This window comes from Monodelphis domestica, chromosome 2 (genome assembly GCF_027887165.1).
Source record: "Monodelphis domestica isolate mMonDom1 chromosome 2, mMonDom1.pri, whole genome shotgun sequence".
NCBI lineage: Eukaryota > Metazoa > Chordata > Mammalia > Didelphimorphia > Didelphidae > Monodelphis > Monodelphis domestica.
In genome coordinates, this window is record NC_077228.1 from 311,760,821 (window position 1) to 311,783,150 (window position 22,330).

The window sequence follows — 22,330 nt, forward strand, 5'->3', positions numbered from 1 at the left end:
TTGGCCTAATCATTCAGTCAGTAAGCATTTAAGTGCTTACTGTGTACCATGTACTATACTAGTAGTTTCTTGCTTGTCTTCCCGAAAAAAAGAACCTGCTTTTTAATATTCTTTTGAACCATTATTAGTTTTTCAGTTAAGAGCTTAGCTTCCTTCTAGTTTTCTCTTAATTTATATTTTTGTAGTCATTGCATCTCTCTCTCTCTCTCTCTCTCTCTCTCTCTCTATATATATATATATATATATATATATATTATATATATATATTAAACCCTTACCTAATTATATCTTAAATATTGGACTTTTTGATGGTAGCATTGGAAAGAAAAATTTCTGCAGTCTGTATTTTCTTAGTCTAGCTTCATTTGTTTGATTCATGCATAAGTTTTATAATTGGTATTGCCTTTATCCTCTGTTCTTTGATCAATTTTCCTTCTGTCCATAGTTATATACATTTTCTAATTTAAAAAAATCTTGTTGGGTATAATTTTGAGCTTATTGTCTTTTATTGTTTAGGATCACAAAAAATAGGTGTAGTTTTTGTGAAAGGAACTTCAGAATAGCCGTTCTAATTTAGAATTTTCCTAGAAAAAGGCTTCTCTCTGAAGCCATCCCTTTCATCATTTCTTATCGCTCAAGAATATTCTATTACATTCTTATATATAAAAGGAACAACCATTCCCCACTTTATGGGCATTTTATTTCTTGTTCCTTGCCACTACAAACAATTGTTTTGTTGTTATTGAGTTGTTTTTCAGTGCCGTCTCATTGTTTTATTTGGGATTTTCTTGGCAAAGATACTGCCATTTCCTTCTCTGGCTCATATTACAGATGAGGAAACTGAGGCAAACAAGGTTAAATGACTTGCATATGCTCATATAAACTTTCTCCTCTCTCCTCTCCTCTCTCCTCTCTCCTCTCTCCCTCTCATAGAGATCTAGTTAGCAGTATTGCTGATTGAAAGTTTATGCACAGTTTGAGTTTGATTTTTGGAGACCTAGTCTCAAATTGCTTTTCAGGATTGCTGGCCTAATTCACAGTTCTCTGCATTGTTGTTATTATTCCTTTAATTAAAATCTGATAGCTGATTTTGGGTGAGGTGGACAAGAAGTGAGGTGTTGCAAAATCTTTCTTATGGACCAAAGAAAGTTGACTAAGTTATATGAACTTTTATTTTTTAATAGAAAACTTGATACCTTATAATAGTGTATTGTACTTTTAATTTTTTTTTTTCACAATTTTTAAACCGTTTTTACCATGCTCAACTTTGGGGTGTTTATTTTTTATTTTTTTACTGAATCTGTGATTTTATCTGTATAGGAACTCTTGTTAAGGAAAATTCCTCTTAACAGTGAAGATCTTCCTCCTCTACATGCTTTATATATATATATAGAGAGAGAGTCTTACTTGTTTAAGGTTATAGTCTAAAAATGTCAGAGGCTGGACTTAAACCCAAGATTTCCTGATTCTTATACCTTTTTTTCATTCCATTATGCTCTGAAGCCCTCAGTTTGTTTTTTATCACATGGAATTAATCAATTTATATATTTTTTTTCAGGAATCTGGTGATGGTAAAAATTCATCAGAATTTAGAGATTCTGAGATAAAAAAATGGCAACTGGCTCCTCTTCGAAAGATGGGACAAGCAATTTTACCCCGGAGATCCTCAGAAGAGAAAAATGAAAAAATTACAAAAGAATCCACAACTGTTTTTTGCACAGGTGAAAAGACCACAAAATCAGGTATGGCATATGACACAAATTATTTCACTGTTGTATTTATATTTCATGGCATGTGCTACTGCCTAGAACATTGGGAGAAGTTCTAGAATTTTTAAAATGTCTAATAAGTTTAAATATATTTCGATTGCAAGAAATTTCTATAGCAATTAGAGTAGAAATCTTTTTATATAAGATATTCTGAAACTAACTTATGGTTTCCTTATCTTTATTAATTTAATATAGTGAAATAATGGGCACAGTTTAGGAAATTTGATACTCCTTTAAGTGCTTTATTTCAAGGTTTGTTCTGCTCCAGTCAATCAACAAGCAGTTATAAATTACTTCCTCTGTGCTAGGTGCTTGGATACATAGGTGAAAATAAGTCATTCCCTGAAAAGAGTCTATATTTTATTAGGCTACACATATATATGTTAGAGGAATTTTTAACCTTTTTCCTGTCACAGACTTTTTTGACAAGTCTAGTAAAATGTTCTTTGCCTAGACCCTTTCTCAAAATAATGCTTTTTCATACTTAAAACACATAAGATTGCAAAAGAAACTAATTGTAGTGAAATATAATTACCAAAATATTAAAAAGGAAGTAGATTATGGTCTTCAAGTTCAGAACTCCTGATATAGGGAGGTAGATACAGAGTGATGTGGATAGGGTGTTTGATTATGGGATTGAATGGGGCAAGGAGAGGAAAGCTTCAGTGTAGAAGAGAAGTCTTGAATTCTGTTGGGGGAGGTATAAGAGGGAAATGAATTCTAGGAACAATGAGATAGTCAAGAGCAAAGGGACAGAGATGGGAATTGTAATGCTACTGTTGAAAACTAGAAAGAATATCAGATTTATTAAAACATAGAATTCCTAGAAAGGTATGTTGTGAAGAATTTTTAAAATGCCATACAGTTTATACTTATATTTATAAAATGCCATACAGAGATAATAGGGAGCCATTGGAATTTATTGAGTGGAGGAATGACATGGTCAGATCTCTGCTTTAGGAAAGCAGCTATCTTAAGGAGAGATTGGAGTTGGGTGAGACTTTAAGCAGAAACACCAATTAGATAGCTATTGTAATAGTTTAGTCAAGAAGTAATGGTGACTTGGACTGTAGTACTTGATTTGTGATTGGGTAGAAGGGAATAGATATAATAGATGTGGTAGAAATAGAAATGACAAGTATTTCCAGTGGGTAATTAAAGAGACATTAAGACTCAATACTTAGGTTTGGAGGTTATTTGTGATGATGTTTAAACTTACTGCCAACCCTAAGAAAGAGATTGGAGATAGATGTTGTGAAAGTGATATGGATGATAATCCAGCAAAGGAGACTCAAATTTCGCTCAGACAGGAGAACCAAGAAGACAAGTGTTGTAAAGATGTAGAGAAGAGGGTAGTTACCAGTGTTAAGTATTGTTTTAAGAAGATGAAAGATTTAGTGAAAAAAATGCAAGTGTTTATTTCCTGTTTTGGATTTATATTGTGATCTAGAATTTATATAAAACTTTTTAGCACAAAATGGAATTATTTCTTTAATATAGTGAAAATATTCTCATTTTGGTTTGCTGCATTTAATAATTCTCAAAGTAGAAAACATCATTTGATAGCAATTTATTATTTATGTCATGAAGCTAGTTAGTGTCAGAGTCAGTTCAAGAGCAAAGCTGCTCCTTTTTTTTTTTAAGTTGTCTTTCTACCTGATTAAACTATTGTTTGTGGGACACAAGAAAATTTAGCAAATTCATCATGGCTTCTACTTATATTTGTATATAAGGGCATGATGTTAGACCATAATGACAGCTCCTAAGGTTTTCTAAGGGATGCCTCAGTCTAGGAAACTTTTGTGAAATACAAACATACTGTTAGAAATATTTATGGTATTTTATCAATATAAATATTTTTCAGTCAAATTATAACATCCTGCTTAAATTATTGAATCCTAATAATAGATGAGTAAACAATAAATAAAAGCCTGATCAAACAATTTGCTAGTTATCTTTCCCCTTGGGGTCTTTATTTTCTATTGTGTATATTCTTCATTAGTATTCCTTCCAGTGATCTTCTTGTCATAATGACAATTTTCTTTTTTGTCGTCTTGTAAGTCTTTCTGTAGGGGGAGGTAGTTAAGTGTTCTACCCTTTATGTTGGAGGCTTTATTATAGATCTCTTGACATTGAGTGGATACTTATCAATGGAACACATGAACTCTCATATCATTATGTTTCATTTATTGTGCATGATTGGCCTCTCTTTTTTATTGGTATCTCTGATACCAATTATCTTTTGAGGTCTTTGTTGCTAATGTTTTGCAGCCTATCCAGAAATGTCATATGCCTCTCCATTGTCCTTTGATCAGCTGTCAGTTTTAATTCTCTGGGGACTACTATTCCATGATTCTTAGCTCTACCACAATCTAATGATGTTAAGAATGTGGCCCTTTAGGGGGCAGCTGGGTAGCTCAGTGGATTGAGAGTCAGGCCTAGAGATGGGAGGTCCTAGGTTCAAATCTGACTTCAGACACTTCTCAACTCTGTGACCCCGGGCAAGTCACTTGACCCCCATTGCCTAGCCCTTACCACTCTTCTGCCTTGGAGCCAATACACAGTATTGACTCCAAGACAGAAGGTAAGGGTTTTTAAAAGAAAAAAAATGTGGCCCTTTGTTTTTCAGGGAGAGGCTTGGGATATTTAACAATACTTGACCATTTCCCCAAAAGCAGTTCAGCATGCTTTCCTTTCTGTTCAGTTCTGTTTACTGGGGATATGTAATATATATGCTGATGGATTAACTCTTTACATTGACTGCTTAATTGTTTACCATAATCTGGACAATAGCATTTTTGATCCACTTGCCATTATTTTGTGGATAGTTAGAATGGATTCTCTGTACTCTCCCTATGCCTGGAATGCTTTTTTTTTTTTTCTGTACCTATACCTCCTGGATTCTCTAGTTTACTTCAAGCCTCATCTCTCACCCCACCTAGTAGAGGAGTGGTTCTCCTAGATGCTTTATTGGTACTGTTTAATTCTTATCTTTATGTTACCCCTTACTTAGTACAGTGATTAGCATATAAAATGTTTATTAGATGATTGATTTTGAGTGATTGTGAGTCCTCTGTAGAAGACTTTGCAATTTTGAAGATAGGTGTATTTAAGCACAATGAATGTTGTATAAATAGGTGCTTCTGGAAGACCTCACCATATACAGGGAAGCCTTCCATTTTATATACGTATTGGTGTGTATACACATATACACATTTGTTTATTGGTAATTGGAGATGAAGTTAATTCTCTTATATTTGTAAAGATTTGATAATTGAACCTATGGGAGCTGATGAGTCACCAAATAAAATATATAGTATAGATCAAAAAGAGGAGGTGATCCAGGAGAGCCTCAGAGCCTTGGTGGACACTCATTGTCAGTGGATATGACGTGGGTGGAAAACTAGCAAGGAAGACTTAGAAAGAGATAGTAGACAAATAGCAGGAGAATACAGTATCACAAAAACCCAGAGAGAATATAGTATCCAGAAGGAGGTATATCTCAGGTAGTAAGCCTTTATTAAATGCCTATCATGTGCCAAGCTAAACAGTTTAAAGGGGGAGACATTAGAACAACTATGTACAATGAACCAAGCTTTATTCAAGATAAATCAAAACTAATCAACAGAGGGAAAGCACTAGAATTAGAAAGTCTTTGGAAAGGCTTCCTGTAGAAGGTGAGATTTGAGTTGAAAGTTGAAGAAAGCCAGGAAATGGCAATGAGATAAAGAATTCCATGCAATAGAGATAGCTTCAGTGTCTTGTTTGAGGATGGGACAAGATCTAAGACTGAAAAGGTGTGTGTGTGTGTGTGTGTGTGTGTGTGTGTGTGTGTGTGTGTGTGTGTGTGTGTGGTGTGTGTATTTATAATGAAGTTTGCATGCCAGAGGATTTTATATTTAATTGTCTTGGGGTGATGTGGAGGGAGTGGGGTAGCTTGGTCAAACCTTGTACTATAAAGAGGATCACTATGACAATTGACTGGAATATGGGAGAAATATGTGGCAGGAAGACCAAATGAGTAAGCCATTGCCTTACTGTAGTTATGTGGTGATAAGGGCCTATATCAAGGTGATACTTGTGTCAGAGGAGGGAAAAGGGCCTATTTGAGAGATGTTATGAAGGTAAAGTCATTAGGCCTTGGCAACAAATTGTATTCAGGGCAAAGGGGAGAGAGCAGTAGGGAGAAGGGGAAAAAAGGAATATCAAGGATCACACCTAGTAATAGAGTTTGTGTGCCTGGGGAGATAGTGATTGAGGATAGGAGAATTTTAGTACATACTATGGGCTTTTTTAAGCAATTCGGCACAAACAAATGGCTGCTGTGCTTCCCAAAAACTTATATATCTATATCTGGAATTCCTTTTTTAGAATCAAGGGGAGGAAAACTCCTTTGATTTCTTTACTTAAACATAGTAGAAACAACCTGTAAACAGAAAAGAGAATTCTTTACTGCCAATTGCTAGAGATAGTGAATTTTTATAAGCAAAATTTTCATCCAGATAAGAGAATTCTAGCAAGTAACATTGCATATCAACTCAGTTCTCTCAGTAAAGTAAGAGGCAAGGTCCTCAGATGATAGGGTAGAGAAGGTGTAGGAGGCTAAGAGAGGAGTAGCTTCTGTTGGGTAGTAAAAGTCTTTTTGGGAAGGAATTGCAGCTGCGATGGCCAGGGGAGATCAGATAAGAAATTGTAGGGTATAGATAACTTGCTTGTGTACTTTGATATGAGGGGTTACATAAGGATGAAGGTGGCACGTTGTTAGAGTTGTCCAGGGGTGTTATTTGACAAGAGGTGAGCAGTGTTAGCTTAAGAAGGCAAAGGATGTGAAAGAAGAGAAAGATGAATGAAGTTGAATTAGTTAAGTTTAGGAAGATTAGAATGGGAAGAACATTAATAACAAAGGTAATGATCTGAGAAAGCACTGAAGATGAGGAATTTGAGGTTTTAATAGATTTAGGAGAGGTAAAGTATTGGGAGAAATGTATTATATATTATCTTATATCCTTGGTTTTTCCCCTCATTTACATTAAAAAAGAATTTTTAACCTTTTTTAAAAAACATTTGAGTCAAATTCTCATCTTCCCTCCCTTCTATCTGTCCCAGAGATAGCAAGCAATCTGATAGAGATTTTACATGCGTAATAGTGTAAAAACATCTTTATATATTAGTCATTTAGTGAAAGATAACTTGAACAAACAAAAGAAAAGTGAAGAAATAAAATGAAATATAGTATCTTGGTCTGCATTCAGATTCTATCAGTTCTTTTTTGGAAGTGGATAGCATTTTTCTCCATGAGTCCTTGAGGATTGTCTTGGATCACTGTAGAGCTAAGAATAGCTAAATTATTCATAATGTTCATTATTTAATATTGTTGTTCCTGTGTACAATGTTCTCCTGGTCCTTCTTACTTCACTTTGCATCAGTTCATGTAGGTTTATCCAGGTTTTTTCTTAGGCTATCCTAATCGTTTCTTATAGCATACTATTATTTCATTACAATCATTTACCACAACTTGTTCAGCCATTACTCAGTTGATGGACATGCCGTCAGTTTCCAATTCTTTTCTACCATAAAAAGAACTGGTATAAATATTTTTGTATGAACAGGTTTTTTTCCCTTTTTAAGAATCTCTTTGGGATACAGACCTAGTAGAGGTATTGCTGAATCAAAGGCTAGTAGTTCCAAATAGCTCTCTTTTCCCACATCTCCTCCAGCATTTATTATTTTCCTTTTCTGTTATAATAGCCAATCTGGTAGCTGAGAGGTGGTACTTCAGATTTGTTTTCATTTGCACTTCTCTAGTCAAGAGCAATTTAGATAATTTTTTCATCTGATTATATATAGCCTTGATGTCTTCATCTGAAAACTGACCATTCATATCCTTTGACCATTTCTCAATTAGGAGATGATTTGTATACTTGTAAATTTGCCTTAGTTGTCTATATATTTGAGAAATAAGGACTTTATTAGAGATGCTTGCTCTATGTGCCCCCCCCCCAGCTTTTTCCTTTTCTGTTTTAGTTTTAGTTTAGTCTAATCACTTATCATTTTGCAATCTTTAAGTGCTTGCTTTCTCTTGTTTGATCATGATAATTGGCTAATAATGGAAGTACTCTTAATGTGTAAAATCATGTATCCATTTATACCTTAAGTTGTAAATTATAATAATAATTGTTATTATTATAGCTACGATCTATATATCATTTTGCAATATAATTTCATTTTATCTTCACAATATTCCTGAGAGGTAAGTGCTATTATTAGGCCCATTTTATAGATGAGGAAAACAAGGTAGCCAGCAGATAAGTGAACTTGCTCAGGCCCACACAGGCCCAGTGCTTCATCACTGTACTGTCTAGCTGCCAAATTATTCTTGGATGGAGATTCACAAGAGAGTTTCCCCCAGATGATTTTTTTTTTTAATGAAATACTTTAAGTCATTAGCATTATGTTTAATGACATTGTAGCTTATTCGCCAAGCCTTTTTAGATTGTTATACTGAATATAGGTTATTGCTTTTTATTTCTAACCTTGAATATAGTACATTTTTGTTAAATTGATATTAGATAGTTCATTCATAAATATCTATAAAAATGATTTTTCAGGGAAAACAAATGCCTCTTAAGTGGCAGCTGGTGGCATATAAGTCAGAGCTTTGGACCTAGTCAGCTGTCCCCTGACACTTAATAGCCCCAAGCAAATCATTAACCTGCTGTTTGCCTCAGTTTCCTTAATTCTAAAATTGGGATATTAGCACCTACTTTGCAGGTTGTGAGGATTAAATGAACTAATATTTCTAAAAAAGCACATAGCACAGTGGCTGATATGTAGTAGATGCTGTATAATAATTGCTCATTTCCTAACAGGGTTGAAAGCATAGCATAGTTTTAAATTTTGAAGGAAGTTACAATCTGTAATGATTTTGCTTTGATTTATCATGATATATGTGATTGTTCGTATATTCATTCATTTATTCATTTAATAGTCACTTGTGGGCAAGGAGGAATGAGGGAGAATGGGCAATTTGTGAATCTCATCTGAACTGGTTAAAAGAGAGAAGAGTACACATAAACACAGTTGGGTACAGCAACATATCTTATCCAATAGGGAGAAAAGGATTAAGGAAAAGAATGTGGTTGGAAGAAGAAGGTGAGCTGATAAGGGAGGCATTTGGTAAAATGGGGTGGGAAGAAAAGAAGAGGACAATAGAATGGAGTACAAAGTGGAATCCATCCAGTGCTATTTACAAGAAACATACTACAAAGAGAAAGCTACACAGTTAAAATAAAGGGCTCAGGAATGATTTATTATGCATTAACTGAAGTAAGAAAAGTCAGAGGTAGGAATTGTGATCTTAGACAAAACAGAAATAGAACTAATTAAAAGAAATAAACAGGGGAACTACATTTTACCTAAAGATAACATAGACGATAAAGTGATATCAAAATAAGCACAAAATGGAATGGTATCTATCTAAATTCTTTTTTTTAAAAGAGACTTATATACAGCTGAACAAAGAATATTCTAACAAGAAAGAAGCTGAATAAAATTTTAGAAAAGTTAGATATGATAAACTTGAAAAAGGTTGAATGGGAGTTTAGGATGCAATATAGCTAATCCTCAGCTCTGAATGACATCATAAAAACTGTCCATTATTAAAGGGGAGGGGAAGCTTTACAAATAAACATAGAAAAGTAGAAATATCAAATACTTATTACTCATAAATATTACATTCATAAAAGGTTTTTGAAGAAAAGATTAAAAATTAATTAGAATCCTTGATGAATGGGTACATTAAAGAACAATTTAGGAAAACAATCAGTTTCTTTACAGATAATGACAGGCAACACAACAAAGTTTGTGGGATACAACTAAAGTGATAAGGAGAATTTTATGCCTTTGTAACCCTTTCATCTTTAAAAGTGAGAGTAGGTCAACAAATTGAGTGTGGAACTAAAATTATCTAGAAAACCAACAAATTAAGAGCCAAAATGGAAACCCTGAAAGTCAAAAGAGAGATTAACAAAATTGAAAGTTTTTTTTAAATTAACAAAATTAGGAGCTTTTTTTTTTTAAAAGAAAACCAACAATAAAATAGATGAACCATTAACTAATCTGATTAAAAGAAAGAAACCATTTTTTCAGTATCAAAACTGAAAAAAGTAGATTCAGAACAAATGAAGATATAAAATCCATTATTATGCTAGTTCACCCAACTAGGCTTAAATAAAACTGATCATCTAGGTGAAACGTTATATATTTACTAATATATGAATTTCCCAAATTGATAGGAAATAGAATACTTGAGTAGTCTTATCTTAGTAAAAAAACAAAAAACAAAAAACTGAACAAGCCATAAATGAACTCCTGTAAAAGGGAAGAAACCAGGATTTTCAGACAAGTTCTGCTGAACATTTAAAGAGTTAATAAGCTAAAGAAGAGATACTATTAAAATTTCTTCCTTATAATGTAAATAGTTTTGATCCTGAAAGTAAGCAGAATCAAAACAGAAAATTTAGATCAGTTTTCCTAATTTCCTATTGATGCAAAATTAAAAAAAAATTAATGAAAATTATGACTATAGTATTATATCAAAAAGTTTATGTTCTATGACCAGACTGGATTTATATCAGGAATTAAAAAATAGCTCAGTAATATATATTTGACTATATTAATAATAAAAATCAAACGATTATTTCAATATATGAAGAAAAAAACTTGACAATATACAACACTGGAAAAGTTTTTATTTTCTTGTCTTCTTAGTGGATGGAAAGGGGGAGAAGGGTGGAAGAAAATTCAAAAATAGAATTTTTAAAAAAATCCCCTGTTAATGCCTACTGGATATTCATTTGGAATTAACCCTCAGGAAAAGCTTGGCTCTCAGCTAGCACTAATCATTTTTATTACTGTAAACAACTACTCAAGTTCTAGGCTTCAGTTTACTCATTTGTAAAATCAGGTTATACTTGGCTTTTTCTAGTTTCTCTTTGAGTTCTATTGTGACATTAATAATATCAACATAAATAATTTCGACTACATCAAATTAAAAAGCTTTTGTACAAACAAAACCAGTGTAACTAAAATCAGAAGGGAAACAACAAATTGGGAAAAAATCTTCATAGAAACCTCTGACAAAGGTTAAACTCAAATTTACAAAGAGCTACATCAATTGTACAAAAAATCAAGCCATTCTCCAATTGATAAATGGGCAAGGAACATGGATAGGCAGTTTTCGGATAAAGAAATCAAAACTATTAACAAGCACATGAAGAAGTGTTCTAAATCTCTTATAATCAGAGAGATGTAAATCAAAACAACTCTGAGATATCACCTCACACCTAGCAGATTGGCTAACATGACAACAAAGGAAAGTAATGAATGCTGGAGGGGATGTGGCAAAGTAGGGACATTAATTTATTGCTGGTGGAGTTGTGAACTGATCCAACCATTCTGGAGGGCAATTTGGAACTATGCCCAAAGGGCGCTAAAAGATTGTCTACCCTTTGATCCAGCCATAGCACTGCTGGGTCTGTACCCCAAAGAGATAATTACAAAAAGACTTGTACAAGAATATTCATAGCTGCCCTCTTTGTGGTGGCCAAAAATTGGATAACGAGGGGATGCCCTTCAATTGGGGAATGGCTGAACAAATTGTGGTATATGTTGGTGATGGAATACTATTGTGCTCAAAGGAATAATAAAGTGGAGGAATTCCATGGAGGCTGCAACGACCTCCAGGAAGTGATGCAGAGCGAGAGGAGCAGAACCAGGAGAACATTGTACACAGAGACTAATACACTGTGGTATAATCGAATGTAATGGACTTCTCCATTAGTGGCAGTGTAATGTCCCTGAACAATCTGCAGGGATCCAGGAGAAAAACACTATCCATAAGCAGAGGACAAACTGTGGGAGTAGAAACACCGAGGAAGAACAACTGCTTGACTACAGCGGTTGAGGGGACATGACAGAGGAGAGACTCTAAACGAACACTCTAATGCAAATACTAACAACATGGCAATGGGTTTGAATCAAGAACACATGTGATACCCAGTGGAATCACACGTCGGCTATGGGGGGTGGGGGGGAGAGGAAAAGAAAATGATCTTTGTCTTTAATGAATAATGCTTGGAAATGATCAAATAAAATATTATTTTAAAATATGGTAAAAAAATAATATCAATAGTTGAAAAATAAGTAACTTTTTCACTATTAGATCTTTTATTATTCTGGTCCAGCAGATAAAGATAAATGGAAAAGCTTTTAAAACCAGTTCTTTGTTTACCCTGTCTTCAAGAATACATTTTCTATATAACTTCTATTTGATTCATTTATATTTATGAAGTTTTGAAAATGATTATCTGAAAGGGAGAATAAATGTACAAAGTTTTTGGATGTATAGAGATGACTTCACATTTTTTATTTTAAATAGTTTAATAGTTTTTTAAAAAATGAGCACATGGACAGTTAATTTTCTTTAAGCAAGTTTTCATGGACTTTATTTTTAAGTAAAATTTTCACTTTATTTTAATTAAGGTATACATGAAAAGCAAGAGTTAAAAAAGAAGAAAATGGAGAAAGCAGGATTGCCTAATGTGCACACACACCCTGCTCCTACTTCTAAACCTTCTGCAGACCAGATCAGGCAAAGTGTCAAACACTCTCTCAAAGACATTCTCATGAAAAGGTAACATAGTCATAGTGGCATTGTAAAAAGATAGACTTATCTGTGGTTAATTTAAAAAATTATTGTTGTTTTAAGACTTACAGATTCAAATTTGAAGATTCCAGAGGAACGGGCAGCCAAAGTTGCAACAAAAATTGAAAAAGAACTTTTTTCCTTTTTTCGGGATACTGATGCCAAATATAAGAACAAATATAGAAGTTTGATGTTCAATTTGAAAGATCCTAAAAACAATGTAAGTAAGTTCAATTAACTTAATTCAAAAGTGAACTTTTTGCCAATTCAGAATCTATAATGTGTTTCAAGTTGAAATTTTAAAAAGTAGGAATTTCTTTGTAATATTGTATCATCCATGTTGTGGAATGTTATAAAATCCGTTCACCTTTTAATGAAGTCTTCATTAGTTCGAAGTCTAAGGACAGACCTATCATATATGAATTTTCCATTGTTGCATAGATATGACTGAAATTTATTTCTTTTTCTTATTCTCTTTAAAAAAATTAAAAACCCTTGAAAATATGAACTTTTAAATCATCTTTAAACAAATACTAATTTTTTAGACAAATTCTTTTTCTAAAGATATTTTATTTTCCCAGTTACTTGTAATAACAATTTTCTACATATGATTTCTTAAATTATAAGATCCAAGTTGTATCCTTCTCTTTCTTCCTTCTCCCTCCCTTGGACATGGTAAGCAATTTGATCCACTTACTATTTTATTAAGTTTCAAATATTCTTTGAATTTGAATTGAATTACAAAGTGAAAATGCTAGGATCTGGCCATAGAAAATATTAATTTTCCACCTACAAAGCACTGAGTTTTGCATATTATTTATATGGTTTTTTTTGGACAAGCATTATTTCCTTTAGCAGGTGATTACTTAATTACCCTTAACATTATAATCCTACATTCAGATTGAGATAGTTTTGTTTAAAATTTTTATCTCAAAAAAATATAATAACCCATACCTTCTGTCTTAGAATCAGTTCTAAGTATTGGTTCCAATACAGAAAAGTGGTAACACCAGGCAATTGGGGTTAAATGACTTGCTCAGGGTCACGTAGCTAGGAAGTATCAGGTCAGATTTTAACCCAGGACCTCCTGTCTCCAGGCCTGGCTCTCTATCCCCTCTATTGTTACATGTTATCATGTTCATTCTGAGCTTTAAAAAATGTTCAAGTTTGAATATTTATTAGACATATATTTTAAAAGATATTCTCTGTTTTTAAGCATCTACCTCTTATCTTTTCCTTTGTCTGAATGATGTTTTGTATAGAGGAAGAAGCATTACATTAGAAAGCTTAAAATCCAAATCCCGCTTGTGTGTCCTTTGACAAGGGTAAGGACATAGTGACATAGTGTTAAGGACATAGTTACCTTAAATGCAGAAGTTGGGAGAACTTTAATAACTACATTTATGCCTAAGTTGACACAAGAATCTTTTTGCTTATTCAGTTTGATAAATATTATATACCTTCTGTGTGCAAAGAATTGAAATATAAAGATAGATTAGGCATAGGTACTGCTTTTTGAGGAAATTAAAGTAGAAAGTTGAAAGGAAGGTTGGTATTTGTACCTTTAAGGGAAGGGAGAGGCACAAGTCTATTGGCTAGGGACCTCATACCAGAAACTCATCAAGGAAGACCAGATCCTGGGATGGTGATATCTCAAGATGAGCTGGGAGTATAAATCAAAATACTACCTTTTGTAGTGATTGATTTTCCTCGCCCCCCTATGAATCTATGAGGAATGTGATAGTTTTATCCCCTAAAACTAACTTTATAATAAACATTTGCAATATGTGCTTCTGTAATAGTTCTTCAAGTCCCCTTAGGACAAAACTTGTTTTCTTTGCAGTGCCAAGCATATTGAACTATTTGTTACAAATTTCTTCTTGGAGTTGCTATTTCTTTTTGAATTATTTTCCTCTATTCTTAATACTTCTAGATTTTATTTAAAAAAGTACTGAAAGGGGAGGTAACACCTGATCATCTTATAAGAATGAGTCCTGAAGAACTAGCTTCTAAAGAATTAGCTGCCTGGAGACGAAGAGAAAACAGACATGTAAGATTATGTGTATAGACGTATATGCGTGCACGTACCCATACTTTTAAACTATTACAAACATGTACAAAATTTTTTCATCCTTGAAATGGTAATAAAGGTTACCATTATAGACCTTTTGATATATTTAAGATCATAAATCAGTCTCACACTCAAAAGTAGGCAGAGAATAATTTCCATGTAAAGATAGCTTTCACTTCCCTTATAGCTTAACTGGGTGCTTCTTACCAATTTTTGCTTTTAGTTGAATATGTTATACTTGTTAAAGTAAAATGCATTAAATAACACAAGAAGGAAACAGGTCTTGTTTGATCCTTGGCTACTTAACATTAATGTAGTCAAAGGGAAGAGAGGGCAAAGTTAACATTCACTTTTCTACTTTATCTTCTAATATCTTTAATATCTTGGCGAAGGCAGGAGTAGTTAGGATAGGGGGTACTCAGTGAGCTCCCTCTCCTTTCTAAGCTTTTATCTTCTCACCTCTCATCAACAAATTTTGACCTGTAGTTAATTTTAACTTATACTTAGTAGTCTTATGTAGGGCAAAATGCATAGTAGCTATTTTGGATTTTTGAGAATTTGATGAGTTGCTAACTCTGCTGGGAGACACTGAAACAATTAGCTGAAATTGTATCAGCTTTGTCTTTTAACTTTATATTTGAAACTTGAAAACATTTTAAATATAAACACTTTTGGATGAATTCTCAATTTGAATATAATTTTATAGTATGCCTTATTCCATGTCAATTCACAACTCACATTTGAGTTTCTTCTTTGTTCTAAGAATTATGAATGATGGGTAACAATTAGGAAAAATTACTTGGGGAAAGAAATCATTTCCATGACTTGTCCTCTTTCCTCTAATTATTTAGTCGAAATTGATAAAATTCAATATTTTTATATATAAAAACATAATGCTTATGTTTTTGATTTTACAATTGTAGTATTGACATAGAAAAAATATTTAATTTCAGACCATTGAGATGATTGAAAAAGAACAGAGGGAAGTTGAAAGACGTCCTATCACAAAAATTACTCACAAAGGAGAAATAGAAATTGAAAGTGATGCTCCAATGAAAGAACAAGAAGAAACCATGGAAATGCAGGTAATAACGAAAAACTCATGCTTTCTAACATCCAAGACATAGTAGTTAACTTTGGAATAGACAGAATGTGATTATATTTTGAATAGAAAGAAAACTTCTTACACTCCAGAAATGTGTGCCATTTTGAGTAGCCTTAAGTATTTAAAATTTTATTTTTGTTACGTAGAGGCTTTTTTATTTCCTTTGTCACGTTTAGTTGTGGAGAAGTTTAAATTTGTACTATTTTGCTGGATCTGTTTTACTCTGAAAACTAACCTTTCTATAGTTAAGAAAATTCTTATAATGGCATCTCTATTTCTATAAATTTTTAGGCAGCATGGACAAGGCTAGAGGAAAATTTCATCTAGGAAAAAATCCTCAGTTAAAAGAAAATGATCTTTGTTTCCAGTGAATAATGTTTGGAAATGACCAAATAAAATAATGTTAAAAAAAAAAAGAAATTCTGCACAATTTCAGTTCCTAGACACATCTGTAATAAAGCTGGTTTTACTGTCCTTTTTCTTAGGAATCTACTACCACTAAGTCTGTGGAGAAAGTAGAAGATTTAGAAAAAGAAGAGACTGATTCTTTGTCTAAAGATACCACAAGCCAACATAAAAATCATCTTTTTGATCTTAACTGCAAGATATGCATAGGTAACTTAAAAAATATAAAATACTCTCTGTGTATGCAGTTTATGATAATGAATCACCATTAATAGAATAATATTAGAATGTTTGCTGTACTGATATTGCATTGCTCTAAGCCATACAAAATAATGTTAACAGCTAATATCTATATACAATTTACAATGTGCTTTATATTCATTTTCTTTTGAAACTTACAACTTAATGTCTTCCTCTTCCTTCAAAACACAACTCAAGTACCACAGTCTATATAAAACCTTTCTCGGGACCTTAATGGCTAATTTCACTGCTTTGCATTAATTTATGTTTACACTTTTTCTTTTTATTCCATGTATACTTAGGAATGCACTTGTTTTTCCACTATAGAATGGAAGCTTTTTGCTAGCAGGAATTTCATTCTTTTTGTCCCCAGTACTTAGCATAGTGTCTGGCTTAATAGATACTTAATAAATGCCTGTGGATTAATACTAAGCAGCATTATTCCTCATTTTACAAATGAGGAAATGGAGCCTTACAGAAGTTGAATGACTTTTTCATAGTCAAATATATAGTAAGTGGCAGATTCTGAATTCAGACTCAAATATTTTACTATGTATCCATTATTTTTCCATTTTGGGGCCAATAGAAAATGCTTATGTCCCTGGACTTTTTCTTTCTGCAGCTATTTATTCAAATGAGAATTGATGGTAAGACCTTGGTTTTGGTGTCATACACTGAGAGAACTAATAGTAATAGGCAATATGAATAGCAAATCATGACTGAATAGAGGGTTAGAATGAGATACTTGGTTCCATTTCTTTATTATTCCTATGTTTGGTACCTCAGACAAGTTGGAAATTGTGATTTGTCTGCTAGCCTTATCTATGCTAAATTTATTTGTTGTTAGTTATTTTGTATTTTTTTTTTTAGGGAATGCATAAAAATGATTATAGGTTGATAACTCCATTAGAGAGTATACACAATTAAAAAGGAAACCCATCTTTTTGTTAGTGCTTCAGCAGTGAGTAGACTATAAGAGAGTCATAAGGGAGAAGGGCTTGGCTAGGATTTTGTATGTTTAGAAAGATTCTTAAACTACAATATTTATATCCAATATGGTTAATATAGTATTCTAAAGTGCTTTGTTTATAATCACATAGGAGGAATATAGTTTTGCTTTGGGAAAATATTGGAAAAAAATTTAGTGCTATTTTAGAATGTTCTTGGTATTTCAGGAAGGTAAATGGGAGTAGATAAGATAAGGAAATATATATATCAATTATGACCGCTGAAATATGTTTTCTACTGTGTCTTGGTTTTATATAAATATAAGATGGTCGCCAGGGAATATATTCCCAATTTATGAATATGCCCAAGCCAACTGGGTTTTATAGAGGAATTTAATTTATAATACACTGATTAATCAATAGAAAAAGAGAGAAAGTAAGAAAGGAATAAGAATGAATAAATCAGTCAGTTGGTTTTATCACTCACCCAAGATCTCTCTAGGTAAGGCTTCTCATGCCAACCTCAGGCTCCACCGTCAAGAGAGCCTCCTTTCAAGAAATGTTTCCAGAGAATTCTCCTCCTTCAGAGCCAGCCTTCTCTCCTGGTCCTCCCACAGAGCAACCTCCTCAGTCCTCCTTCAGAGCCACACCGCCTCCTCTCAGAGCAAAAAAAAACTCCTCCTCTCCTCAGACCCCGCTATCTTTAAGGAAACCATCTAAGTCCCCTCCCCTCAGTTCTCACATCTACCAATCACTGTCGATGTCTCCCCTGTGCCAATGGTGGCTCTAGTTTAACCCAGGACCGCCCAGAGGTCTGTGGCTTTGCACATGTCTGTTGAAGGTCATATTCTCAAATAATTAAATTTTGATCTTTGCTGTAGCCCTTCCTAAATCCTGTTACTCTAAGTAGGGTGGAGATTGTATTTTCCAAGACCTGGTTCTGTCATTTCAAGTATCTCTATTGTATCAATTCTAAAATCAATCATGACTCAAAGAACTTCCTGTTCTCTGCTTAAGCATAGGTCAAAGCCCTTTCCATTGTTTAGCAAAAGGTTTCTGTCCTAAAGTAGTCTTAAGTAGGGAGGAGAAGGACCCTCCCATGCCAAGGGTTTTCACATTCCAATAAAGTTCTTACTATCAGTAGGAAATTTTTTCCAGTATGAAATTTCCCAATGGTGAAATTTCCAACATTCATAAGTCTAAAAAATTTTAAGGTTTACAATACTAAAATGATCAAATGGCTCTTATTTTCAAGTTTGACTTTAACATTTAATAGCTTAGCAATGAAGCATAAATTAATATAATTTTCATAGCTTTTTGAATTTTGAGGGGGTATCTTTGAACAGACTGGTTCAATAGAAATGGAAAGGTTTTAATGGAATGGATTTGGAGTCAGAGGGTATAAGTTGAATCCTAACTCAACTACCTACTACTTTTTTTTTTTTTTGACAAATCTCTAAACCTCCCTGGGGCTCAGTTTCCTCATGTAAAATAAAGGAATTGGATTAGGTGATCTTTAAGACCTCTCATAGCTCTGAACATTTCATTCATCTTAAACACATTCCTCCTAAGTTGTAATTAGAATGAATGTGTATTCATAATAAATTGCAGCTCTTTGTGATCCTAGGAATAAAATGGATTTATTTTAATGAGGCCTTAAAATTTCTTATCAAGATCCTATTTTGTTAAACAGTTCTATAGTTCCAGCATGAGTAAAATTCATTGTTTAATGTCTTTTAATTTTCTGCATCTATAAAATATGATATGAAAATGGTTATTATTGTGAAGGTATTCTATAATAGAGCCAGTTCACTAATGTGCAATATAATGAGGCCACAGGATCTTTGATTTCTTTCTTAAAAGTTTTCAGTATAGCCTTCACAAAACAGCTGTAGTGAGGAACTCTGTAGTTCATAGTCCATATTCTAGTACTTGAGGCTTTCTCACAGCTATCTCACTGCCCACCCCATTGAGGAAGCTGATGTTAAACCTTTATTATCTGTTTTTTTCCCAGAATTATTAGGGTAAAAAATATGGCAGTTGAGGATTGTCACAAGTACTGTGACTAAAACTAGACCCAAATGAGAATAAATTATAAAAGTTGTTTCTGAAATAAATTTTATTTCCTTTTATGGTTCTCTAGGTCGAATGGCACCACCTGCTGATGACCTTTCTCCCAAAAAAGTGAAGGTGGCTGTTGGTGTAGCTCGGAAACATTCAGACAATGAAGCAGAAAATATAGCTGATGCATTGTCTTCAACATCAAACATTTTATCTTCAGAATTCTTTGAAGAAGAGAAGCAAGAATCTCCAAAGTCAACATTTTCTCCTGCCCCTCGGTAAATTTCCCCTTTGGAATAGTAGATCATGAAATTTAACTCATTTTGAAGAAAAGAAAACTAAGAATGAAATTTTTTTTCCTGCAAGTCACACTAATGACCAACAACAAAAAATCAACCTTAATATAAAAAAAAAGATTTCTTCCATCAACTTACCTTTGGGATCTTTACAAATTTCTTAAGATCATTAAATTGAAACACACACAAAAAAAATGCAAAATTTTTTCTTTCTGTCATCATCTAATTATGTATTTGATAGTTATAGATTCAAAGGTTATAAATATGATTGGAAGAAAATACTCTTTGGGAGGGTAGTTGAGTATATGAGTGAACTGAACCACAAATGTTAAAAAATGACTAAATGTGACGGTTCAAAAATGATAGGTCACAAAAAAAAAGGTGCTTGCTATATGGGATCTTATTAAAAGGAAAGTAACTGAAGTATTATCAATATGAGTTAGTAAAATGAATACTTATTGCTATGTTCAAATGATAACTACAGATGAACAAATAGAGACTTTAATATTACAATATCTAAATCCTGTTCTTTGATTTTTTTTTTCCTAGTCCTGAAATGCCTGGTGCTGTTGAAGTTGAATCTACATTCCTAGCTCGATTGAACTTCATTTGGAAAGGTTTTATCAATATGCCTTCTGTAGCAAAGTTTGTTATCAAAGCTTATCCTGTGTCTGGATCACCTGAATATTTAACAGAGGTATAGTAAATTTCTGGTTATATTATTGTTCAGAGTCCATTTTTTAAGAGAAGCAAAATTAACTTAAAAAATTTTATTATAGTACAAAATTGAAATGAGGCTGTCCTAATATTACTTAAAAAATGAAGAATTACAATAAATATTTTAAATGTCATATATATCAATCATTGTGAAGTACATTTTCCCATTTCAGTTATCCAAAGAAGAATCACTTAAACTTGAACAAACTGGTTCTTACTTTTAGTTCCTTTTATAATGTATCTCATTAAAGGGATTTTAGAGATCATCTAGGTTAATCTCCTTATTTTACATATGAGGAAACTATATATAACATACCTTCAAATATATTTGGGTGTGTATTAAGTCATCATTATTGTTGTTTTAGATTTGAGGCCCACAAAGTGTATATTAGTAGTGAATATTAAAAAAAAAAAATATATATATATATATATATATATATATATATTTCCCGTTACTGGTAGAACAAATTCATTTCAAAAAGCATTATATAAGACTTCAAGGAGATAAAGAAGGAAGAATCATACAGATCTGGCCCTCAAGGAACTTACTGTCTGATAGAATATAAATGAAATATATAATGTAATTAAAAATGAAGAAGTTTAGATATAGTGATATAAGAACATTGAGGAAGGGGAAAGATCTATTTCAGTCCAGGTGCAGAGGTAGGGGAAAGCTTCTGGAAGGAGATAGCATCTTAGTTGGATTTTGAAAGAAGAAAAGAATTTCAGCAGGTGGCAATATGGAGATGAGAAATGGTGTGAAATAAGACTTGGAAATATATCTTGTTAACAAAATTGGGAAAAAAACCTTAAACCCTAGGCTAGTGATTGCAAACTTTTTAGAGATAGAGGGCCAGGTGAGCCCCTCTCCTATCCCAACCCCCCCCCCCCCCAGAGACCTCATGCAGTATGGCTGGGGCCCCCCACCCCACACGGGGAGAGAGAAAACCCTCCCATTGGGTTGTTGGGCAGAGGGATGGGTAAAGTGAGGAATGTCCTCAGTGCAGATGAAGAGGGAGAGGGGAATGGCCCCAGGGCTCTGCCCCCCTCCAGCTTTGCTGCCTGTGAGCCACCCAGCCATGTGTTCCCATAGGGCTGCTGGGCGGAGGGGTGGGGGGGATGTGAAAATACGTCATCTGGAGAGGAGGAGGGGAGCAGTTCTGCCCAAATCCCTCTGTCTCTAGTAATGAACTTGGGGCGTGTGTGTGTGTGTGTGTGTGTGTGTGTGTGTGTGTGTGACACCTAGTGCCCATAGATGGCTCTGTGTGCCATCTTTGGCACCATGCCATAGGTTCACCATCACTGCCCTAGGCTATCAAAACTTTATTTTATCCTATATACAATAGTAACCAGAAAAATTTAATTAATAGAATAACATGGTCAGACCTATGTATTTATTTTAACAACGTTAAGGAATGATTGGAAAGAGATACTTACAGACTATGAAATGTTGGTGAGAGTGAGTCAAGATAAATAAATTTGTTAGTCATTTGGCCAGAGATGATAATCAAATCTGGGAAGTAAGAGAGTCGAAACAGAAGCCAGATTTCAAGAGGTTGTGAGGAAGTGAAATGGATCAATTATATGTAACTCTTGATAAAGGTTTAGTAGTGAAGTGAGGAGAAGATATAAAACAATAGTTGAAAGAGTTATCAGCAGGGCAAAGGTACTTTTTTTTTTTTTTAAGGCTATGGGAAGACTTGAGCTTAGATGTAGGAAGAAGACAATGCCAGTGTAGGGAAAAGGTAAGATATAAGTTGAGTGCTTTGGATTTTGGAAGTAGAAAAAATTCCCCAGCTCTTAAAAGAATGGTACCACAAAAGTTTTAAAGGCATTTAGATTTTGTTTCGGAACGTGTTGGAACCTTGCTGTAAGGTGCTTTTCTGTAGCATAGATTTAGGAAAAAAAAAAAGAATTGGCATCATATCTCCAACTTAAAAATTCTTCCAATTTAAATAAAAATTGTGTGCCAACAAGCCACAGTTTTCCTTGCTCCTCAAATGCCATAAGTGTC

General features: G+C 33.5%; 1 protein-coding gene across 3 annotated transcripts in view; it reads left to right on the top strand.

The window, feature by feature from the left end:
• Window positions 1-22,330, top strand: part of PHF3 (PHD finger protein 3) — a 107,529-nt gene that overhangs the window by 75,055 nt on the left and 10,144 nt on the right. For all 3 annotated transcript variants that reach the window (XM_007484160.3, XM_001372388.5, XM_056818438.1), the window contains 8 exons: window positions 1,559-1,742; window positions 12,312-12,462; window positions 12,538-12,694; window positions 14,408-14,524; window positions 15,499-15,630; window positions 16,136-16,265; window positions 19,386-19,581; window positions 20,149-20,296. In XM_007484160.3, the coding sequence (XP_007484222.2) occupies window positions 1,559-1,742; window positions 12,312-12,462; window positions 12,538-12,694; window positions 14,408-14,524; window positions 15,499-15,630; window positions 16,136-16,265; window positions 19,386-19,581; window positions 20,149-20,296 (1,215 nt within the window). The remainder of the gene's footprint in view (window positions 1-1,558; window positions 1,743-12,311; window positions 12,463-12,537; window positions 12,695-14,407; window positions 14,525-15,498; window positions 15,631-16,135; window positions 16,266-19,385; window positions 19,582-20,148; window positions 20,297-22,330) is intronic.